The sequence below is a fragment of the Monodon monoceros genome, unplaced genomic scaffold, assembly GCF_005190385.1.
Source record: "Monodon monoceros isolate NGI ecotype Baffin Bay Population unplaced genomic scaffold, NGI_Narwhal_1 Super_Scaffold_5, whole genome shotgun sequence".
Lineage (NCBI taxonomy): Eukaryota > Metazoa > Chordata > Mammalia > Artiodactyla > Monodontidae > Monodon > Monodon monoceros.
The window spans coordinates 91,318,284-91,336,381 of NW_021703782.1; the positions used below are offsets into that span (position 1 = coordinate 91,318,284).

An 18,098-nucleotide genomic window follows, 5' to 3' on the forward strand; every position below is an offset into this window, starting at 1 on the left:
CAAAATGTTGAAAAACATAAAAGGAACTGTAAGTAATTTAGATTTGGGCAAAACAGATTAATTACATTTGAGATTTATATTTTTCTCCTCACTTCGTACCTTCCTCTTATTGTATTAACCTTGTTAGAAACTTTACTAACCATTCAACATTTAGTGATTAGCATTTTTAAATGTGTCACCTAAAAAAATGTAGGTTTATTTTCATCATTCATTATATGACTTAAACTATTATCTGAAGTTAAATACCGTACCTTTTCCTGGATATAATATACCATTTCTGGGAAAGATGGCATCTGCTTAGAAGCACTTTCTTTTCTGTTTCTACCAGGAAGACACCTTAAAACTCGTTGTGCCTCTCCATGAACTTCCTCCCGTCTTTCAGAAAGATAAATAAGAAACAAATAAATTTCACCAACTGGAGAATGATCATATGAAGACTAAGAACAGCAATTTTATTTGTCATCTGTCTTAAATATATTTTTGGCTATCTATGCAAAGAGGCATAAAATACATGATAAGCAATCGCTTCTTTTTGGAAATTTCATTAGATGTGGAGAGTCATGTGGCTTTCATCTTTGAACTTTACCCACAGGAAAAAACAAGACAGGATATGACTACAGGTTTATATATTGTATCAAGGGAGCCATATTTTTAACTCTAATAAATTGCTCCTAAGTTCCACAGACGAACACTGCAAACAACATAAATTTTATTCAATTTTCAACTAAATTTTAAATGAACCCAAATTCAAATTAACACTTTTGAAACTTACGGATCTCCTGCAGCTAATAAGAGCAAATATCTGGACGGTATATGGTCTGAGGGAAACACCGTGCTGGCAAATTTCACAGCCACTTGTCGAACTTGAACTTCAGGCTATTTGACACATAAACGCACGAACACACACACATACACACACACACACACACAGAGATTTAAAAAAAAAAGAATTCAATTACCAACAACTCATTCCAGTCGAGTCATTTTAATTGTAAACAATCAAAATTTAAGTTGATATCTCAATAAATATATCTAAATAAATAAAACATCATTTAGTCAAGATCTTTAATCATGTTGTTTTAAAAGTCTCTGGACAATGACATTATTTAAAGAATACTATTATGATCTAAGAGGACACTCCAAGTAGAGCAGGAAACCCCACCAAGACCATAACCAGAGAATCTCTCTGTAGATGTACATCCTCAGCCCAACCATCAGACCAAGGTCACTGCGGCAGTTTCTAGCCACCACCTCTGCTTCTCCAACTCTTAAACTCTCAGTCACATGAGTGAAATTCAGATATTCTGCAGGGAACACAAACAGAGCTTACTTGGAATCCCTACAAATTTAAAGCAAAATACCACCAACGCTTTCAGATTAGCTCTTAAATTAAAACTGACTCCAAAGCAAAGCTTCAACTACATAAATATATCCAATTAACTTAAATCGATTAAGACTGTAATCTACGAACAGGAAGTTCAACCAGAAAAGCAGCTGTAGAGTCTACTGATGATTAAGCTCTATTCTCATGTATCTTCCCCCTGGGTCATTCCTCCAGTCACAACGTAAGTGAGATGAGAGATGCTTAGAAACATGTACTCCCTCGTTTATTCAGGTGTTCTTGCTCTTTAGCATTTTTGCAGCTACTGTAAAGGGCAATGATATTAAGGACCAGTCTATATGATTTAGCCCAGGGTCTGGCTGCCTTACATGTAGTCTGAGAAAAGAAAATAAATTACCTTTGGCTTCGTAATACTGTTACATGATTTGATCTGCATAAGTATAACCAGCACCCATGTGCATTATACAAGCACTCCATTTCCTTGTAAGGTTACCTACAAAAAGTTTTAAGTATTTGACTCTAATGAGCTTCCAAATAAGCCTATACTTCTTTGTCCATGTTATATGATCATGAGCCAGGTACACTGGACACCAAGAGCATTTGACAGTGGGACACTATATATAATAAGCCTTCTGAGTGTACATAATTATCCTGTCATATTTCAACAGAAACCAGATACCTTTCTGAACCTTTAATAATTCCTCAACATAAATGTGTTAATAAACATGGCTGAAGACCTAACGAAGACGCAATGCAGCCAAATTTCAGTTAAGATGCAATTCATATTAATCTCACCAATATTTGACATCATTCCCTCTTTAATCTCCCTCTCTACTCCTAGAAATGGAGGACAAAGAACTGACTAAAGCAAATACATAATGTATTATTTTATATTGCATATTATATATCATGTATACATATGTGTATATAACCACAGATATTAAAAATTCTCCTGCAAACTCCCATGGCAGGCAAATGAAGAGGACTAGAAGGAAGAAGAGTATGTTTGATGGTACTGGCTTACTTCCTACAGACTCATTTTGATCCATAAATTGTGTCTTTCGTTCCTTCTGCTTTTCTCCCCCAATGTTACCTACAGAACTCCACCTCAGTGGACTGTAGTGCTCAGCTACCGCTTAAAACAAAACACTTGCAACTGGGAGAGCATGATATTAAGAACAGTTTTCCAACAAGGAAGGCTTTAAACATAAGGCCTCTGTGAATATCACTACTCTTTCTTCCCTAAAATCAGATTCCAATAACGAAGAATTAAAAGCAGATCATAAATCACAGTCCAAGTGAAAGCAAATATTCCTCTTCATTATAGAGAGTTAAGGCAAAAAGCAATTCAAATTTTGATCTTAAAAATGTAGGGGGCGGGCTTCCCTGGTGGCGCAGTGGTTGAGAGTCCGCCTGCCGATGCAGGGGACACGGGTTCGTGCCCCGGTCCGGGAAGATCCCACATGCCGTGGAGCGGCTGGGCCCGTGAGCCATGGCTGCTGAGCCTGCGCGTCTGGAGCCTGTGCTCCGCAACGGGAGAGGCCACAACAGTGAGAGGCCCGCGTACCGCAAAAAAAAAAAAAAAAAGTAGGACTTCCCTGATGGCGCAGTGGTTAAGAATCCGCCTGCCAACGCAGGGGACATGGGTTCGAGCCCTGGTCGGGGAAGATCCCAAATGCCACGGAGCAACTAAGCCCGCGTGCCACAACTACTGAGCCTACACTTTAGAGCCCGTGAGCCACAACTACTGAGCCCATGAGCCACAACAACTGAAGCCCATGCACCTAGAGCCCGTGCTCCACAATGAGTAGTCACCGCAATGAGAAGCCCACACACCACAATGAAGAGTAGCCCCCACTCGCTATACCTAGAGAAAGCTCGCACGCAGCAACGAAGACCCAATGCAGCCATGAATAAATAAATTTTAGAAAAAAACTGAGAGCTTAAAAAATATGTTTAAAAAGAAAATGTAAAATGCATATACCACCAGCCATTGTAGTTCCCATAGTTGGATCTACCTTTATTAAGTACGAAGCCACAAGTGCCTCCATGAGAGTCCGCTGTGCTCCTTCCAAAGTGCTATAAGCTCCAACCATCATGGATAGTGCTTCTTGAATAGCGAGTCGCGTCTCGGGCTCTTCCTATGAAGATGATAAAAACAGTGTTTCCCTCCCTGTTGGGTTTCCAAGTGAGCATCCAAACAGAAAGCATACACTTGCCAGGTGTTTCCCTACCTTACATAGGGCTTCAAAGAGCTGCTGCACAAGAGCTATATCCTTAGTAAATAAATGGGGCATTCGACTGTAAGAGAATATGAGGTCATCATTACTGTCAAAAATTTCCATAAGATGGAAAAAAAAAAGAAACTAAACACAAGCTTTCCTAAACTTGCACTTTCACTTCTGAACCATGTGAGCATCACTGGATTACCTCCCCCAAAGAACCAAACACTTTCTAAAGTAAATATTTAATTCTTCAACTGTCTAATAATGTAATGCTAGATTAATATACCTAGTATCCAGATATTCTTACTAGAATATTCCATGCATTCAGTTAACATTTCTGATTTTAAAATAAAACAGACGAGGCTAAATGCTATTTAAACTAATGACTCTGGTGACAGGGAGCTTTGTCACTTCATGCCAACACACAAGGGACAAGGTTTGTTGACAACCCTATGCTGTATCCGCTGATCTGAAGTGGCTGTCTTCTGAGCCCCCAAACTCCTTCCCTACACAGTGCAGAAGAGCAAGACCTAGTCTACACAGGCCAACACAGAGCCTGTGTGTACCAGGGTGTAAGCAGCACCTAGTACCACTGAGGATGCTGCTCCTCTATCTCCCTGCTCTGAAATACAGTGAAGGAAGAGGAAACCAGGAGGAACTGGGTACAGGAAACCATACCAAGCAGAAGACAAAAAAATCCAACTTTGGAAACAGGGCCGCTCAGAATCATAATATAATGCTATCAGAAAAGAGAATCGCTAGAAAAACTCTTGATTATAGAGATTATAAACACTGGTAGTAAGTAGCAACAAGAACACTTAAGGTCAATCAAATGTCTCTAGGGTACAAGAAAACTGTAACACATTATGACACAATCCAGTTCAAAATCTCATTTCAAGACTGCCATTTAATATGGTAACACATCTTCAGATGTAAGTTAAAATGTCTCACATTCATTATCCTTCTACAAGGAAGACATTGCTAAACAACCTATGACCCTTTCAGAATCATAATAAGTTTATTCTCCATCCATTATTAAATGCCACAATTTTTCTTAGTTTACCAACAGGAGGATATCTCTCACTGAAAAAGAGTTTACTCACCTGGAGAGTTTTCCAACAGCTGAATATGCCATTGACAGTAGCTTAGGGTCCTTGAAATTAAGGGAAAAAAAAAAAAGAACAAAAAGCAGACAGAACAAAAAACAGTAAACAGCAAAACCTTTTTGCTGCAATTAAATGCATTATTTTACTCCTTGTTAAACCTAGGTCTCACCCTGCCTAACTATATGATATCAGCATCTGAACAAAACAAAAATGTCCAAACCCAGAATGCATCACACTACTAAAAGGAAAAACAAAACAAAACTTTACCTCCCCAACTTACTCCAAAAGGAAAATGCAGTGGTCATATATGAAAAGGTTCTCTTAGCTGGTGCTAAGTTCAGGATAGTTTCAATACTATATAACCTGCAAAGACCAAAATTCACCACCAACGTACTAGGAAAACAGCTTAACTTATTAGAAAATTCACCTGCCCAACAGGCTAGGATCCACTCTTTCTCACCCAAAATTGTAGTAAGCTGGGGAGCAACTGTCTAAAAATCTGCACCATAAGAAACAGCTTCTTCTCATATCTTCCACCATAAAAAATTAAAGGGATCATAGTATTCGGGTGAGTTAATGAGGTTCCCACTCAAGATACAGATAGAATTTTATGTGGTTGTATGAAAACCAATAGTCTGACATTACTTAGAACATAGTAACACTTCTATGAGCTGAAGTTTATACATTTAACATAGGATTCACACACCTACATGGCCACTCTTACAGACTCATCTGTTGGGAAGACATGCAGTGTCATCTGGAGGTAAAAGGATTACAGCCCTGTAGTTTATCTGGCCTCTCTAACCTATCTTCAAATATACAGTTCCTCCCCTAGAAGCCCCAAAGCATTTTCATTTCTACCAACCATCCAAAGAATCTGACTACGCCATAAAAATAATCTGAAAGTTTCCCAAGGCCTTATGAACCATGCAAGCTCTATTCAATCAACAGAAGAAGACAGGAGAGTCAGGCCTAACACTGCCCCAAAGCACAGCTGCACAACAAATGAATAGCTTTTCATTAATAATATCTACTAATATGCCTTTACTGTGCTGAATAATTTACATGAATTATCTCATTTAATCTTCACAATAATCCAATGAAGTGATACTATTATCCTCTTTTTTGTGACAAAGAACAGAGGTCCAAAGAATTTAAGTAACTCACCAAGGAACAAAACTAGAATTCAAACTCAATTCTAAATCCAAATGGCAAAATACTGGTCACCATACTACTGCAAACATGCATTCATGTTTAGCTAAGACTTAGGAAGAAATACTAACTAGAGTTCTTGAAACCTTACCTTTTTTAGCAAATTCCCCTGAAATACTAGAAATGGTAGGAGTAATACAGCAAGGAAAATCAGGATTTGAAAATCTACAATCCAAGGAATCCTCATTCCACTTAGCTTAAGGAATCAAAAATTTACTGAATGCATGTTCTGACAGAGTTTGTTTGTTTGTTTTATCATCTTTATTGGAGTATAATTGCTTTACAATGGTGTGTTAGTTTCTACTGTATAACAAAGTGAATCAGCTATATGTCTACATATATCCCCATATCTCCTCCCTCTTGCGTCTCCCTCCCACCCTCCATTTCCCACCCCTCTAGGGGATAAAAAGCACCGAGCTCATCTCCTTGTGCTATGTGGCTGCTTCCCACTAGCTATCTATTCTACATTTGGTAGTGTATTTGGTAGTCTGACAGAGTTTTGAATCAATAAAATCTCAGTCCCTAAGAATTAACACTTTCTCAAAACAAGAAAATCCAAATAGACCTATATGGAAATAAATCATAAAGTAAAATTTAATTCTTTTCATTCCATTTTTGCACAGTGCCTAAAAGTAAAATAAAATGTACTAGCTTTTTAAAATGTTATTTAAAGAAATGATAAGACAACCTCAAGATCCGTATCAGTTTTTAATACTTATTTCAAAAAAAACAGGGCAAAAGATGGTGGTAATTTCTGAAATTTGCACCACTTCAATTAAAAATGTTAAGAAATGATGGAACAACAGCAAACTTTAACTATATCAACATATAGACCAGCAAAGTTTATAACAGAAAATACTTTAAAATATAAAATGTTAACAAAAATTTAAAAAAACAAGTCACTTACTTCTTTATATTCATTGATTAGCTTGGTGAGGCCATTCAAAAGCATTGGACCTAATGGCTTAATCTTGATTTCTGGACAGCTTTTTGAAAAAATAACACATACAAAGCAAGATATAAGAATCTCATAATTACATATCTTTTCAGATTATTACTTAAAATAGAGACATAACTGAAGTAAATTTAAATAATCTATTAAAATATGAAATATTTTAAGATAAACAAACACGATTTCTTTCTAGGTAAGACATACTTGCATCACTTCATCACTCCAACAGCTTGAAGACTTTATAAATAGTTCAAAAAACTTACGTTACACAAATGTGATGCACAAACTGCAGGGATAATGTTCTTAATTTTGAATTTGTATTTGTACCAAAGAGCCCATCATACACCACCTATGAAAAAGGAACAAACGTCAAGAATACCAATTAACAAGAATAGCAATTTACTATCTTCAAATACTATTAAGTATTCAACAATAGGTCTTTTGCACTATGCCTTGTTCTTCGAAATTAATGCAGTTCTCTTTCATACAAATATTTTAGCTGACGGCCTTAGGAAGCCAATCAGTAGCTTCAATTAACAGTCTGTGGAGTAACAACAAACACAATGGTAGATGTTACAAGTCTGCAAAATTCGTGGGGCTACCACTAGGAAGCAACACAGAGTTCACGCTGCAGTGGGCTGCCACTCTCATGCAGGGGACGTGAGCAGAGAAGATTATTTTGGGGGTATTAGGTTTCTTAATTACATGTAGACTCATTTTGAAAACATAAGTAACTATAAATAAAGTGTACACCTACAGGATGTCTATGAATATTCTGCCACAAACTTCTAGCTGCTTATTATATAATGTAGTGTTACTACAACCAAATTTTCTGAACCAAAATTATCAAAACACTGTCAGGGAAACAGTGCCTGGAAAGTGAAATAGAAGAAGCTCTGTGATTATTTTATGTTTATGGAAACACAGAACAGAGTACTTGAAATCAGTCAAATATTAGAGAGCCAGATACTGGGAATAAAAGTTGTATCATCTAAAAGGAGGAAATAGCCACTTAAACAAATAAGCCTTAAGAGGGAAAGATGCGAAGGCAGAAGCCAATGTCCACCACACACATACAGGGAGCAAGAGGACAGTGTTCTTACTTTGGGACTGAAAGAGATGAGAGGCAGGAAATAGGAACATTTCAGATAGCAAGGGGCACACCGGAGCAAATCCTGAAACTGGAGTAGATGTTTACCAGGCTACAGGGGGGAGGGCCACTATGCCAGGAGTGGAGACACAGAGCCATGAAAACAGCATACTTAAACAGCAACAATCTCTGTTGGAGCATAAGGTACAGGGCAAGGGTATGGTGAGATAGGAGACCAGAAGGGACGTAACTGCTGCCTTTCCACCATTTACTGAGAACTTGCTAACTGAATGAGTACTAGCCACCCTGCTCTAAAGCTTCTACCTGCTAACCCACTCAGTCTTTACAACATTGCTATGAGGTAACCGCTATCACTACATCCATTTTACACATTTTTTTTTATGTTTAAAGAAAAACAGGAAAAACCCTGAGGCTTATTTAAGATCAAAAGTAAGTAACTAATGACAAAATTATGCTCAAATGAATCTGTCTCCAGAACTGAGCTGGTCATTACTTGGACCAAAAGGCAAGAGCTTTTCCGGAGGGGCTCATATCCCACACCAACAGAGTACAAGGATTTCCAACTGCAAAAATAACTCTGGTGGCAACACAGAAAACAGACTGGCTGTGGGGAAGACTAGAGGCAGGGCAACAAGAAGACGACTGTGGCAAGCAGAACAAGAAGTGACAATCTCCATTAACATCAGCATTCGGCAGACGGGGGTGAAGACACTGAGGCAGCAGCATCCAGAGGTTGTGGCCGCTGCCTTCACGAGGGATTCCAGTCAAGGATGACTCATTTTTCCACCTAAGTGACTAAGTTTCTGGTGCTACCATTTTTGGAAAAAAGCCACTCAGAAAAGCACTAGTTTGAAAGGAATTATCACCATACATTTAGGGAGAATGGTAACCATATACAGCAAATATTCTGTAATAAAAATTTATAATATATATTATACATAATATATACATTAATATATTGATAAAATATATATTTTATTATAGCTATAATTAAAAAGTATTTTCTGCAGCTCAACTTGAGAAAGAATCTCATTAATCTTGTTATACATATCAACCTACCTCCTGAATATCCATTAATGCAGTTCTTTGTCTAAACAAACATGAAAGTTGTAAACAGGCCATTATTTTTCTCCGGAAAGAATGAGTTACCTGAATGTTAGCCGGGAACGTTTCAGCAGCTTGTCTAGAACGAAGGAGGTGGGGGACAATCTTTAACTTAACCCTTGTACTGACTGGGTCCCTTTTCAGCTCTGGCTTCAGAACTGCTCCCTGTTGAAAATATGTGTGATTATAACTCAGCACTTCAAAATTATTGTGAATTGAAAAAAAAATCATGAGAGATCATCTAAATCAATGGTCGCTCAAACTTTTGTTTCAGGATCCCTTTATACTCTTAAAAATTACTGAAACTTCCAAAGAGCTTTTGTTTATACTGAATACCTATCAATATTTAATATACTAGAAATTAAAACTGAAAATATTTTAAGTACTTATTCACTTAAAAATTGGGCTTCCCTGGTGGCGCAGTGGTTGAGAGTCTGCCTGCCAATGCAGGGGACACGGGTTCGTGCCCCGGTCCGGGAAGATCCCACATGCCGCGGAGCAGCTGGGCCTGTGAGCCATGGCCGCTGAGCCTGCGCGTCCAGAGCCTGTGCTCCGCGACAGGAGAGGCCACAACAGTGAGAGGCCCGCGTACCGCAAAAAATAATAATAATATTAAACCCATTATATACTTTCATAAATAACGTATTTTTAAGAAAAATAAAAAACTATATTTTCCAAAACAAAAAACTGCACTGAGACAGTGGCATTGTTTTATATTTTCTGTAAATCTCTTCACTGTCCACCTTAATAAAAGAAAGCTGGATTCTTATATCTTTGTCAGCATTTAATTTGTTGTAATATGTTGTTTTGTTTTAAGTATGTTAAAAAAAAACAGCTTCACAAAGATATGTGACCGGAAAAGTGGGGATGGTTTCAGCCTTTTCAGGTAATTTCAGATACTTGATGTCACCCCCAAACTTGATATGCAATAGGTTCTTAAAGGTTAACTGCCATGTGGATTTGAAACCGTATCAATGGAACATCTGCATACTGTTCTACTAAATTCCACCAGTATATCTGCATACTGAATGGCTCCCTTACCCTGTATGCTTCTGTAACATCACTGGTCATTTGGAAAATACTGGCTCACCGAGTTAAGCAAATATTTCATTACAAAACATAAACGCGTACACAAAAAAAAATCACATTAATATCATGACCAATCTCATCAGAAAAGTCTGTAAGCACTGACAAGCTGTCAAGCTCATCGTGATGAATACAAATTTCCCAAAATTCTAGCTTTTGCTTAAAAGTTCAACTTTCATCTTTGCCGATAAAGCATGTTAACTGCTTTCTTGAAGCCTCATTTTTTCATTTTAAAAGAGAAAATACATGCCAAATACCCATCTCAATAACGAGAGTTTGCCTCTCTGCTCTTTTTTTAAAATAAATTTATTTATTTTTATTCATTTATTTTTGGCTGTGTTGGGTCTTCGGTGCTGCGCATGGGCTTTCTCTAGTTGCGGCGAGTGGGGGCTACTCTTCGCTGCGGTGCGAGGGCTTCTCATTGTGCTGGCTTCTCTTGTTGCGGAGCATGGGCTCTAGGCATGCAGGCTTCAGTAGTTATGGCTCACGGGCTCTAGAGCACAGGCTCAGTAGTTGTGGCGCACAGGCTTAGCTGCTCTGCAGCATGTAGGATCTTCCTGGACCAGGGCTCGAACCTGTGTCCCCTGCATTGGCAGGCGGATTCTTAACCTCTGCGCCATCAGGGAAGCCCAGTTCTTAGTTTTTTAAGGAACCTCCATATTGTTTTCCATAGTGGCTGTATCAGTTTACATTCCCACCAACAGTGCAGGAGGGTTCCCTTTTCTCCACACCCTCTCCAGCATTTACTGTTTGTAGATTTTTTGATGATGGCCATTCTGACCAGTGTGAAGTGATACCTCATTGTGGTTTTGATGTGCATTTCTCTAATGATTAGTGATGTTGAGCATTCTTTCACGTGTTTGTTGGCAATCTGTATGTCTACTTTGGAGAAATGTCTATTTAGGTCTTCCGCCCATTTGTGGATTGGGTTGTTTGTTTTTTTGATATTGAGCTGCTTGTATATTTTGGAGATTAATCCTTTGTCAGTTGCTTCATTTGCAAATTTTTTCTCTCATTCTGAGGGTTGTCTTTTCGTCTTGTTTATGGTTTCCTTTGCTGTGCAAAAGCTTTTAAGTTTCATTAGGTCCTATTCGTTTATTTTTGATTTTATTTCCATTTCTCTAGGAGGTGGGTCAAAAAGGATCTTGCTGTGATTTATGTCATAGAGTGTTCTGCCTATGTTTTTCTCTAAGAGTTTTACAGTGTCTGGCCTTACATTTAGGTCTTTGATCCATTTTGAGTTTATTTTTGTGTATGGTGTTAGGAAGTGTTCTAATTTCATTCTTTTACGTGTAGCTGTCCAGTCCTCCCTGGAGCTAATATGGTTTTTTAAACAACTATTAATGGTTTAGAAAGCAAACAAATAATCTTGTATTAGAGTCTAGGTTTCTACTTGGAACACTTTTAAACACAGCTAACTAAACAGAACCTATGTTATTAAGCAAACATCTTATTTCCAGAATTCAGAAGAACCCACCTATTGTTCTAGATTCTAGACCACGGGTCAACAAACTACAGCCCATGGGCCAAGTCTGGCCTACCATCTATCTTAGTAAGGTCTGTGAGTTAAGAGTAGTTTTTACATTTTCAAATGACTTTTTAAAAATCAAAACAATAAAAATAATGATAATAAAAAATAAAAACAATATTTTGTAAAAGTATATTTCATGAAAATAATATGAGATTCGCATTTCTGTAATGATAAAGCCTGACTGGTACGTGGCCATGCTCATTCAGTTCTGTTCTGCCTATGGCTGCTTTCATGCTACAGCAGAGTTGAGCAGCTGCAGCCTCAGAACGACATATCCAATAAAGCCTAAAGTATTTACAGAAAACGTTCATTGAGGCATAATCTGGACAATCGTTATTTAAGCACCTGAATTGAAAACACCAGATCAGGTAAACAAAGGTACCAGGAGATTTTAATCCACCTAGACTAGTACGGCTTAAAACTAGTATCAGGATTTCCCACAGCATAGGTTCAGCTTAAATCAAAATAACCTGGAGAAAATGTTCAAATACATAGAGCCATGTCAATAAAATGCTTTTTATGATGATGTGAGAGTAAACAAAAAAAAACCTACCTCTTTTGTCTTCAGTGGTATATCTCCAAGGTATACCTTGTACATCTTATTAATGATGGCAGGATTATTCCAGTCTATCAAGCTACAGAAGGTTTCAACAAAGCTTGTTAAAATTATTATTTTTTTCTCCCACTCCAATAATTTCAAAAAATCATAGCCTCAATATGTGTTACCAAAGAAAAATATAATAATACACAAATGAAATGGGCAATTGACACTGCCCATTAAAGAAGAGAAGGAAAGGGATTAACTTCTATCAAAGTTAGTTTTCAAACAGAAAAAAAAGTCACTTATCCCACCATGATTCAACGTAAGATAGATCAGTGTATTCAGTGGCCCAATTTGGTACTATTCAAGAAATCTGGACTGTCTTCCACTCTCAGGGCCAATGCCACAGAGCAGTTACAACACAGCAGAGCCGTACTACACTTGTTCAAAGAGCCCTGAGGCATGATTCTTCTGTTCAGCCACTTGGAAATTCAAAAGTGATACAGAAAGTGACAAAAAACATTTTACCCATTAAAGCCACAACCCTAGGAAGCTTTCAACCCATGGCATTTCTTAAATACCATGTCACTGTGATCCCCAGTATCCCCCCTCTTATCTCCCAGCACCCACTTGCAATTTTAGCACCTAATTCTACAGAGCAGTCCTGCTGCCATTAGTCACTAAGACTTATTCCTAATTGGGGACCACAATAAGGTGACTTACTATTGATGGGCACCCACCCTCTGCAGCAGCCCCTGCCAGTCATTTTATAAACCCAGCAATAATGCAATCCTGCATTTCACTTGATTAGTGAGATTTAACCATACTCTATTCTCTTTTGACATTGATTCTGCTTTCAAACTATGTTGTATTTGTGCAAACATAATTTATCAGGCTGCTTTGACTGTTTTTCTAATCCATCTCTTCTTTCAGAGCTTATCAATCCACCTCTTGTCTGGATATCCACAATTCCACTAGCCTCAAAGACATTCTATAATTCTACTTATTATTTACCTATATCTTTCCTCAGCTGATTGCTACTAACTAATCCTCAAGCTCCATCTGTTTCCTTCCTATAAATACTTCAGGTTTAGAGATTTTTGACAAAACACACACACACTTTAGTAAAACAAACTAAAAACTTAATAGTGATTAACTAATAAGGATAATTTTCACTGTTTCTTCTACTTTTCCTCTTGCTACCTTTCTAGTTTTAGTTTTCTTATTACATGCTTGTGAAAATTCAGAAATGAATAACACAGAAAATAAAATTCCTTATAATCTGCACCATAACCCTCTCTATTCCTTTTCAGTAACAACTAACTTTGGTGTACATTTTTCTAGACTTCTTTCCTATGCATGTAAAATAGCTGGATGGGCATGGCAGGTAGATAAAGAAACAGACATATCACTTGAAGAGATACTTTTATTTAACAAAATGGGATATCTACATATTGTTCTCAACTCACTTTTTACCTCTTAACAATGTTATGCTATTTTTGGGAAAATACAATTGTTTTAATAGACAAAACCAAAACTAATCAGAATACTTCAGCACCACATTTATAGTTCCAACAATCCAATCTACTGTATGGTGTAAAGAATGGAGTCAGTTCAAGCACAACAAGAAGTTTTAAAGGAAGATTTTTTGGAAAACAGAATGGAGGTTCCTCAAAAAAATAAAAAGAGAGTTGCCAGTGAGATCCAGCAATCCCACTGCTGGGCATATATCCCAACAAAACAATAATACAAAAAGATATATGCACCCCTATGTTCACAACAGCACTATTCACAACAGCCAAGATATGGAAACAACCTAAATAAATGGCCATCTACAGATGAATGGATAAAGAAGATGTGGTACATATATACAATGTAATATTACTCAGCCATAAAAAAAGAATGAAATAATGCCACTTGCAACAACATGGATGGACCTAGAGATATCCCATTTTGTTAACTACATTTAGCATTAAGTTCAAAAAAGAACTATTCCATAATCTGATTTTTTTAACGAAGTATCTTCAATTTTTCATGTATTCTCCAGTCTTTGCACATGTCATTTATTAAAATCAGTACGTATATCATTTTGTATTATGCTTTATTCATTTGCCATTACTTGGAGGCAATTTACATGTTGCTTTATTATTTTTATAATTATTTGGGCAGATATATAATATTCCATAGAGGTCACATAATTTATTTATTTACCTATTGTGGAAATCTGAATTTGTTTCCTTTCTTTTGAACAACTACAGGAAATGGTATAATGAATGAACCTGTAACATTTTTCTAAATATTTTTCTTCTCTGAATGATTCTCTTAGGATAACTTCCCAGAAGATTCAGATAAAAGATTGTAAATATTTTTATGATTCATTACCTACTACAAACTGCTTTCCAAAAATTATTTCAACTTATAGTGTCAATCAATAGGGTATAAGAATAGCAGTTTGAACAGAAACTTAAATGGAGTAATCAAATGTTGCACAATTTTATTTACCAATGGGTACAAACTGGCATACCACTGCTTTTTTGTGCATGATTTGATTTCTTAAACACAATATTTTCTATGAGCCTATTTACTATATGTATTTCCTCCTGTGTAAATTAAGATCTATTCAACACCTCTTTTCACGGGACCTGATTTTCATCATATTAACCATAATACCTACATATTCTTTATTGAAAGCCATCTCAAATAATTTGAGATAGAGGAAGAATCAAAAATGAATAACTTCCAGGTTTTGACATTTTTCTTAACATCAGTTCTTTAAGTTCACTTACCTAGACAAAGGTTTCAATTCTTACGGTTATAATCCTAATCCATTCCAATTTTAAACTACTTCTCCAAACAGCTTTTCTTCTTTGTCTTATACAGAATTCTGCTCTTTAGCAAACTGTCTTTCATACAAATTAGGTATATTTCACCATCTCATCAACTGAATGTCTCACTACACAAAACCCAACATGAACCAATGTGTGCTAGGCAAGCTTTTAGAAATCTAGCCTCTTTTTTAATTTCGAAAGTTTAAAAGGGAAGCACTTTACCTTTGCTTGCTTTTCAACTCCAGGTCCGCCGCTGTGGCTACACTGTGGCGTGTGTCACTAGAAGCAATCACCAGGTGGAGAACGGCTTCGAGCTCAGGCACCTGCTCAGCTTCTATGAATTTCACTATACCCAATTTGCACTGTAGATAAATGAAGGGAAGGAAAACCACTTATCAGAGAAACAAAGACCACCAACCTATAACATCTGTTTCACATATCAGTATGCTCCTAAACCAAAGATTAATAAAACAATAGTAGCCACTCCTATTTAGGCTTACAATGTGCCTGGGGCTATACTAAACCATATATATGCATGGTTTCATTGAACCCTCACAATCTGTGAGATGAGTACCATTATACCTATTTTTCTGATAAGGAAAACTGAGGCAAGGCTGAAGAGATTAAGACACATTTAGTAAACGATGAAGGCCCAATCCAAACCCAAGTCTTGGACTCCAAGGCCATTATGATACGAAGCCTTCCTACTTAGGTTAACAGCCTCTCTAAAATGATGAAGCCTTGAACTGAAGTCCAAATCTGGAGTCTCCAGGTAGAAGTGGGGGTACATCAGAAGTACTCCATGGATTCTTCTGACAGTTCAAAAAGAACTAAACTCACACTCCATGAAGTTCTAATCTATTGTTAACATACTAACTCTGTCCTCAATATTCTTACATGCTGAAAAAAAACATGATTTCAAACATATGCAAGAATTGCAAATGCAAGTGAAATTCTAATCAAAAAGTATTCAATCTGGCTAAAATGAAACACAGACTGAAGAGAGATTCTGCTTAGAACTTCATGCAATGTGAAGGAGCTGTGAATTTCAATACAAATAACTCTATTTAGGATAAATATACCTGAAAAATGAAACTTTACCTTTAAGAATCAGTTACATGATAGTTCTCATGTATATGAATTAGGACTGATAAAGTTTGCAATAACTAAATGACAAAGGATGCAATTAAAAAGGATCATAAAAATGCCTGCCTTCCCTCCCCATGTTCAACACAACTGACCTGCAACAAGAGTTACAATAGAGAAGATGCAAGCATTTACTGCACCCACAGTTATGGAAGTCAACTACACAAAGATGTACACAAAAAAGTGTGCAAAGGAGGGGCTTCCCTGGCGGCGCAGTGGTTGAGAGTCCGCCTGCCGATGCAGGGGACACGGGTTCGTGCCCCGGTCCGGGAAGATCCCACATGCCGCGGAGCAGCTGGGCACGTGAGCCATGGCCACTGAGCCTGCGCGTCCGGAGCCTGTGCTCCGCAGCGGGAGAGGCCACAACAGTGAGAGGCCTGCGTACCGCAAAAAAAAAAAAAAAAAAAAAGTGTGCAAAGGAAACTGAGAACAATACTCATGTCCAGCAATAGGAGACTAGTTTAAAAAATATGTGGTCTACACATAATTACATTTAATATAGACATTAAAAAGGACATTATTTAAAAACCTGATATACTATTAAATGAAAAAAATGAAGTTCAAATAGTGTTATGTGATACGTAAAAATGTATTGTGTAAAATTATATTTGTGTACACACACATGTACAAAGAGCAGGCTGTAGGTGAATGACAAACTAGGGTGGCAGGATTCCAGGTAATTTTTAATTTCTCGTTATAATGTTCTATATTACTTGAACATTTACATTACCACTAACTTTATCATTTGAAAAAAATAAAAGCTGTCTTATCTGAAAGAAAAAAATATAAAAAAACAAGAGATATTTAAAAATTAGAGGAAAACAGCTGTCGTCCTTGAAACTAAACTGTTCAACACTAGATCATGAAATTGACAAAAAGCATACAGAAGCCCTTAGAAATCAGCAAATAACGACCAACGTAAGATTACAATTTATAATGTTAACAATGATTCTCCAGCGCTTATAGCTTTAGCCCTCAGACAGACCTAGATTCATAAGCCTACTACTAGGAGTGAGACTGTGGTGAATCTCAAAACCTCAATTCCTTTTACAAAATGGAACTAAATTTCTATACCTTCTCAGGCTGCTGTGAGGATTAAATGAGATAATGTATTCAAAGTACTCAGTATAGTGCCTGTCACATAGATCACACTCAATAAAGAGCAGCTTCTGTTACTATTTACCCTTCTTTCTTACTTACATCATGGTTTAAGAAGAAAAAAGATCTATAAAACACGAAGATGTTAATCTAATCAAATAGAGCCCTTGCTGAACAAATCATTCTATAAATTTGTTGAGTGGCAAGAATGCCCACTTGCCTTTTTCCCTTTCCTGGGAACACTGTTTTGATCAGTGATCACTTACACTGCCAAAAAGAAAAGGATCAAATCATTTAGACTGCCATGGAGAGATAAAGGAAGGATTGGAAGACTAACCCATGTTGCTTGAATTCCAAAATAATTACATACTGATCTCATCTGTTCTTCCCTGAGGTGCCTGATGACACAGACACAGTGAGGCACCTTCTCTGTAGAGCACCAGTCTTTTTTAAAAGCTGCTCAGAGAACATCTGTGTCCTGTTTAAATCCAGAATAAAATTCTTAATGCCAATTTTTCAATTCCCAGGAAGAAATATAAAAGGGCGTCATGCTTTTCCCCCATATGGTCACTTGTTCCTCACTTCACACAAAATGTACAGCCCTAAAAAGCTGAATAATATAAGATAAATTGTATTTCAGCTGCACCAAAGCAGCTAGATAATTATTAAACCTGTAATTAAAAACTAAAATGAAAGTTACTCAATTTATAAATGGGCTGTATTTTATACTTGAAATATGTAAGCAGTATTAGAAAAACTAAACAGCATTTCCCACTCCTCCCTTTCCCTGGGGCTTTAACCAATAAATGACATGAT

At 37.0% G+C, this 18,098-nt stretch overlaps 1 protein-coding gene across 6 annotated transcripts in view; it reads right to left on the reverse strand.

The window, feature by feature from the left end:
• The window catches only part of ECPAS (Ecm29 proteasome adaptor and scaffold), a 98,641-nt gene that overhangs the window by 39,757 nt on the left and 40,786 nt on the right, over positions 1-18,098 (reverse strand). For all 6 annotated transcript variants that reach the window (XR_003790757.1, XM_029202390.1, XM_029202388.1 and 3 more), the window contains 10 exons: positions 15,261-15,400; positions 12,223-12,304; positions 9,098-9,217; positions 7,101-7,186; positions 6,793-6,871; positions 4,671-4,720; positions 3,577-3,643; positions 3,361-3,483; positions 773-876; positions 252-375 (listed from right to left, as the gene is read on the reverse strand). Coding sequence is in view for 5 of the 6 variants with exons in the window: in XM_029202390.1 (XP_029058223.1) it covers positions 252-375; positions 773-876; positions 3,361-3,483; positions 3,577-3,643; positions 4,671-4,720; positions 6,793-6,871; positions 7,101-7,186; positions 9,098-9,217; positions 12,223-12,304; positions 15,261-15,400 (975 nt within the window). In the remaining variant the exon portion in view is untranslated. The remainder of the gene's footprint in view (positions 1-251; positions 376-772; positions 877-3,360; positions 3,484-3,576; positions 3,644-4,670; positions 4,721-6,792; positions 6,872-7,100; positions 7,187-9,097; positions 9,218-12,222; positions 12,305-15,260; positions 15,401-18,098) is intronic.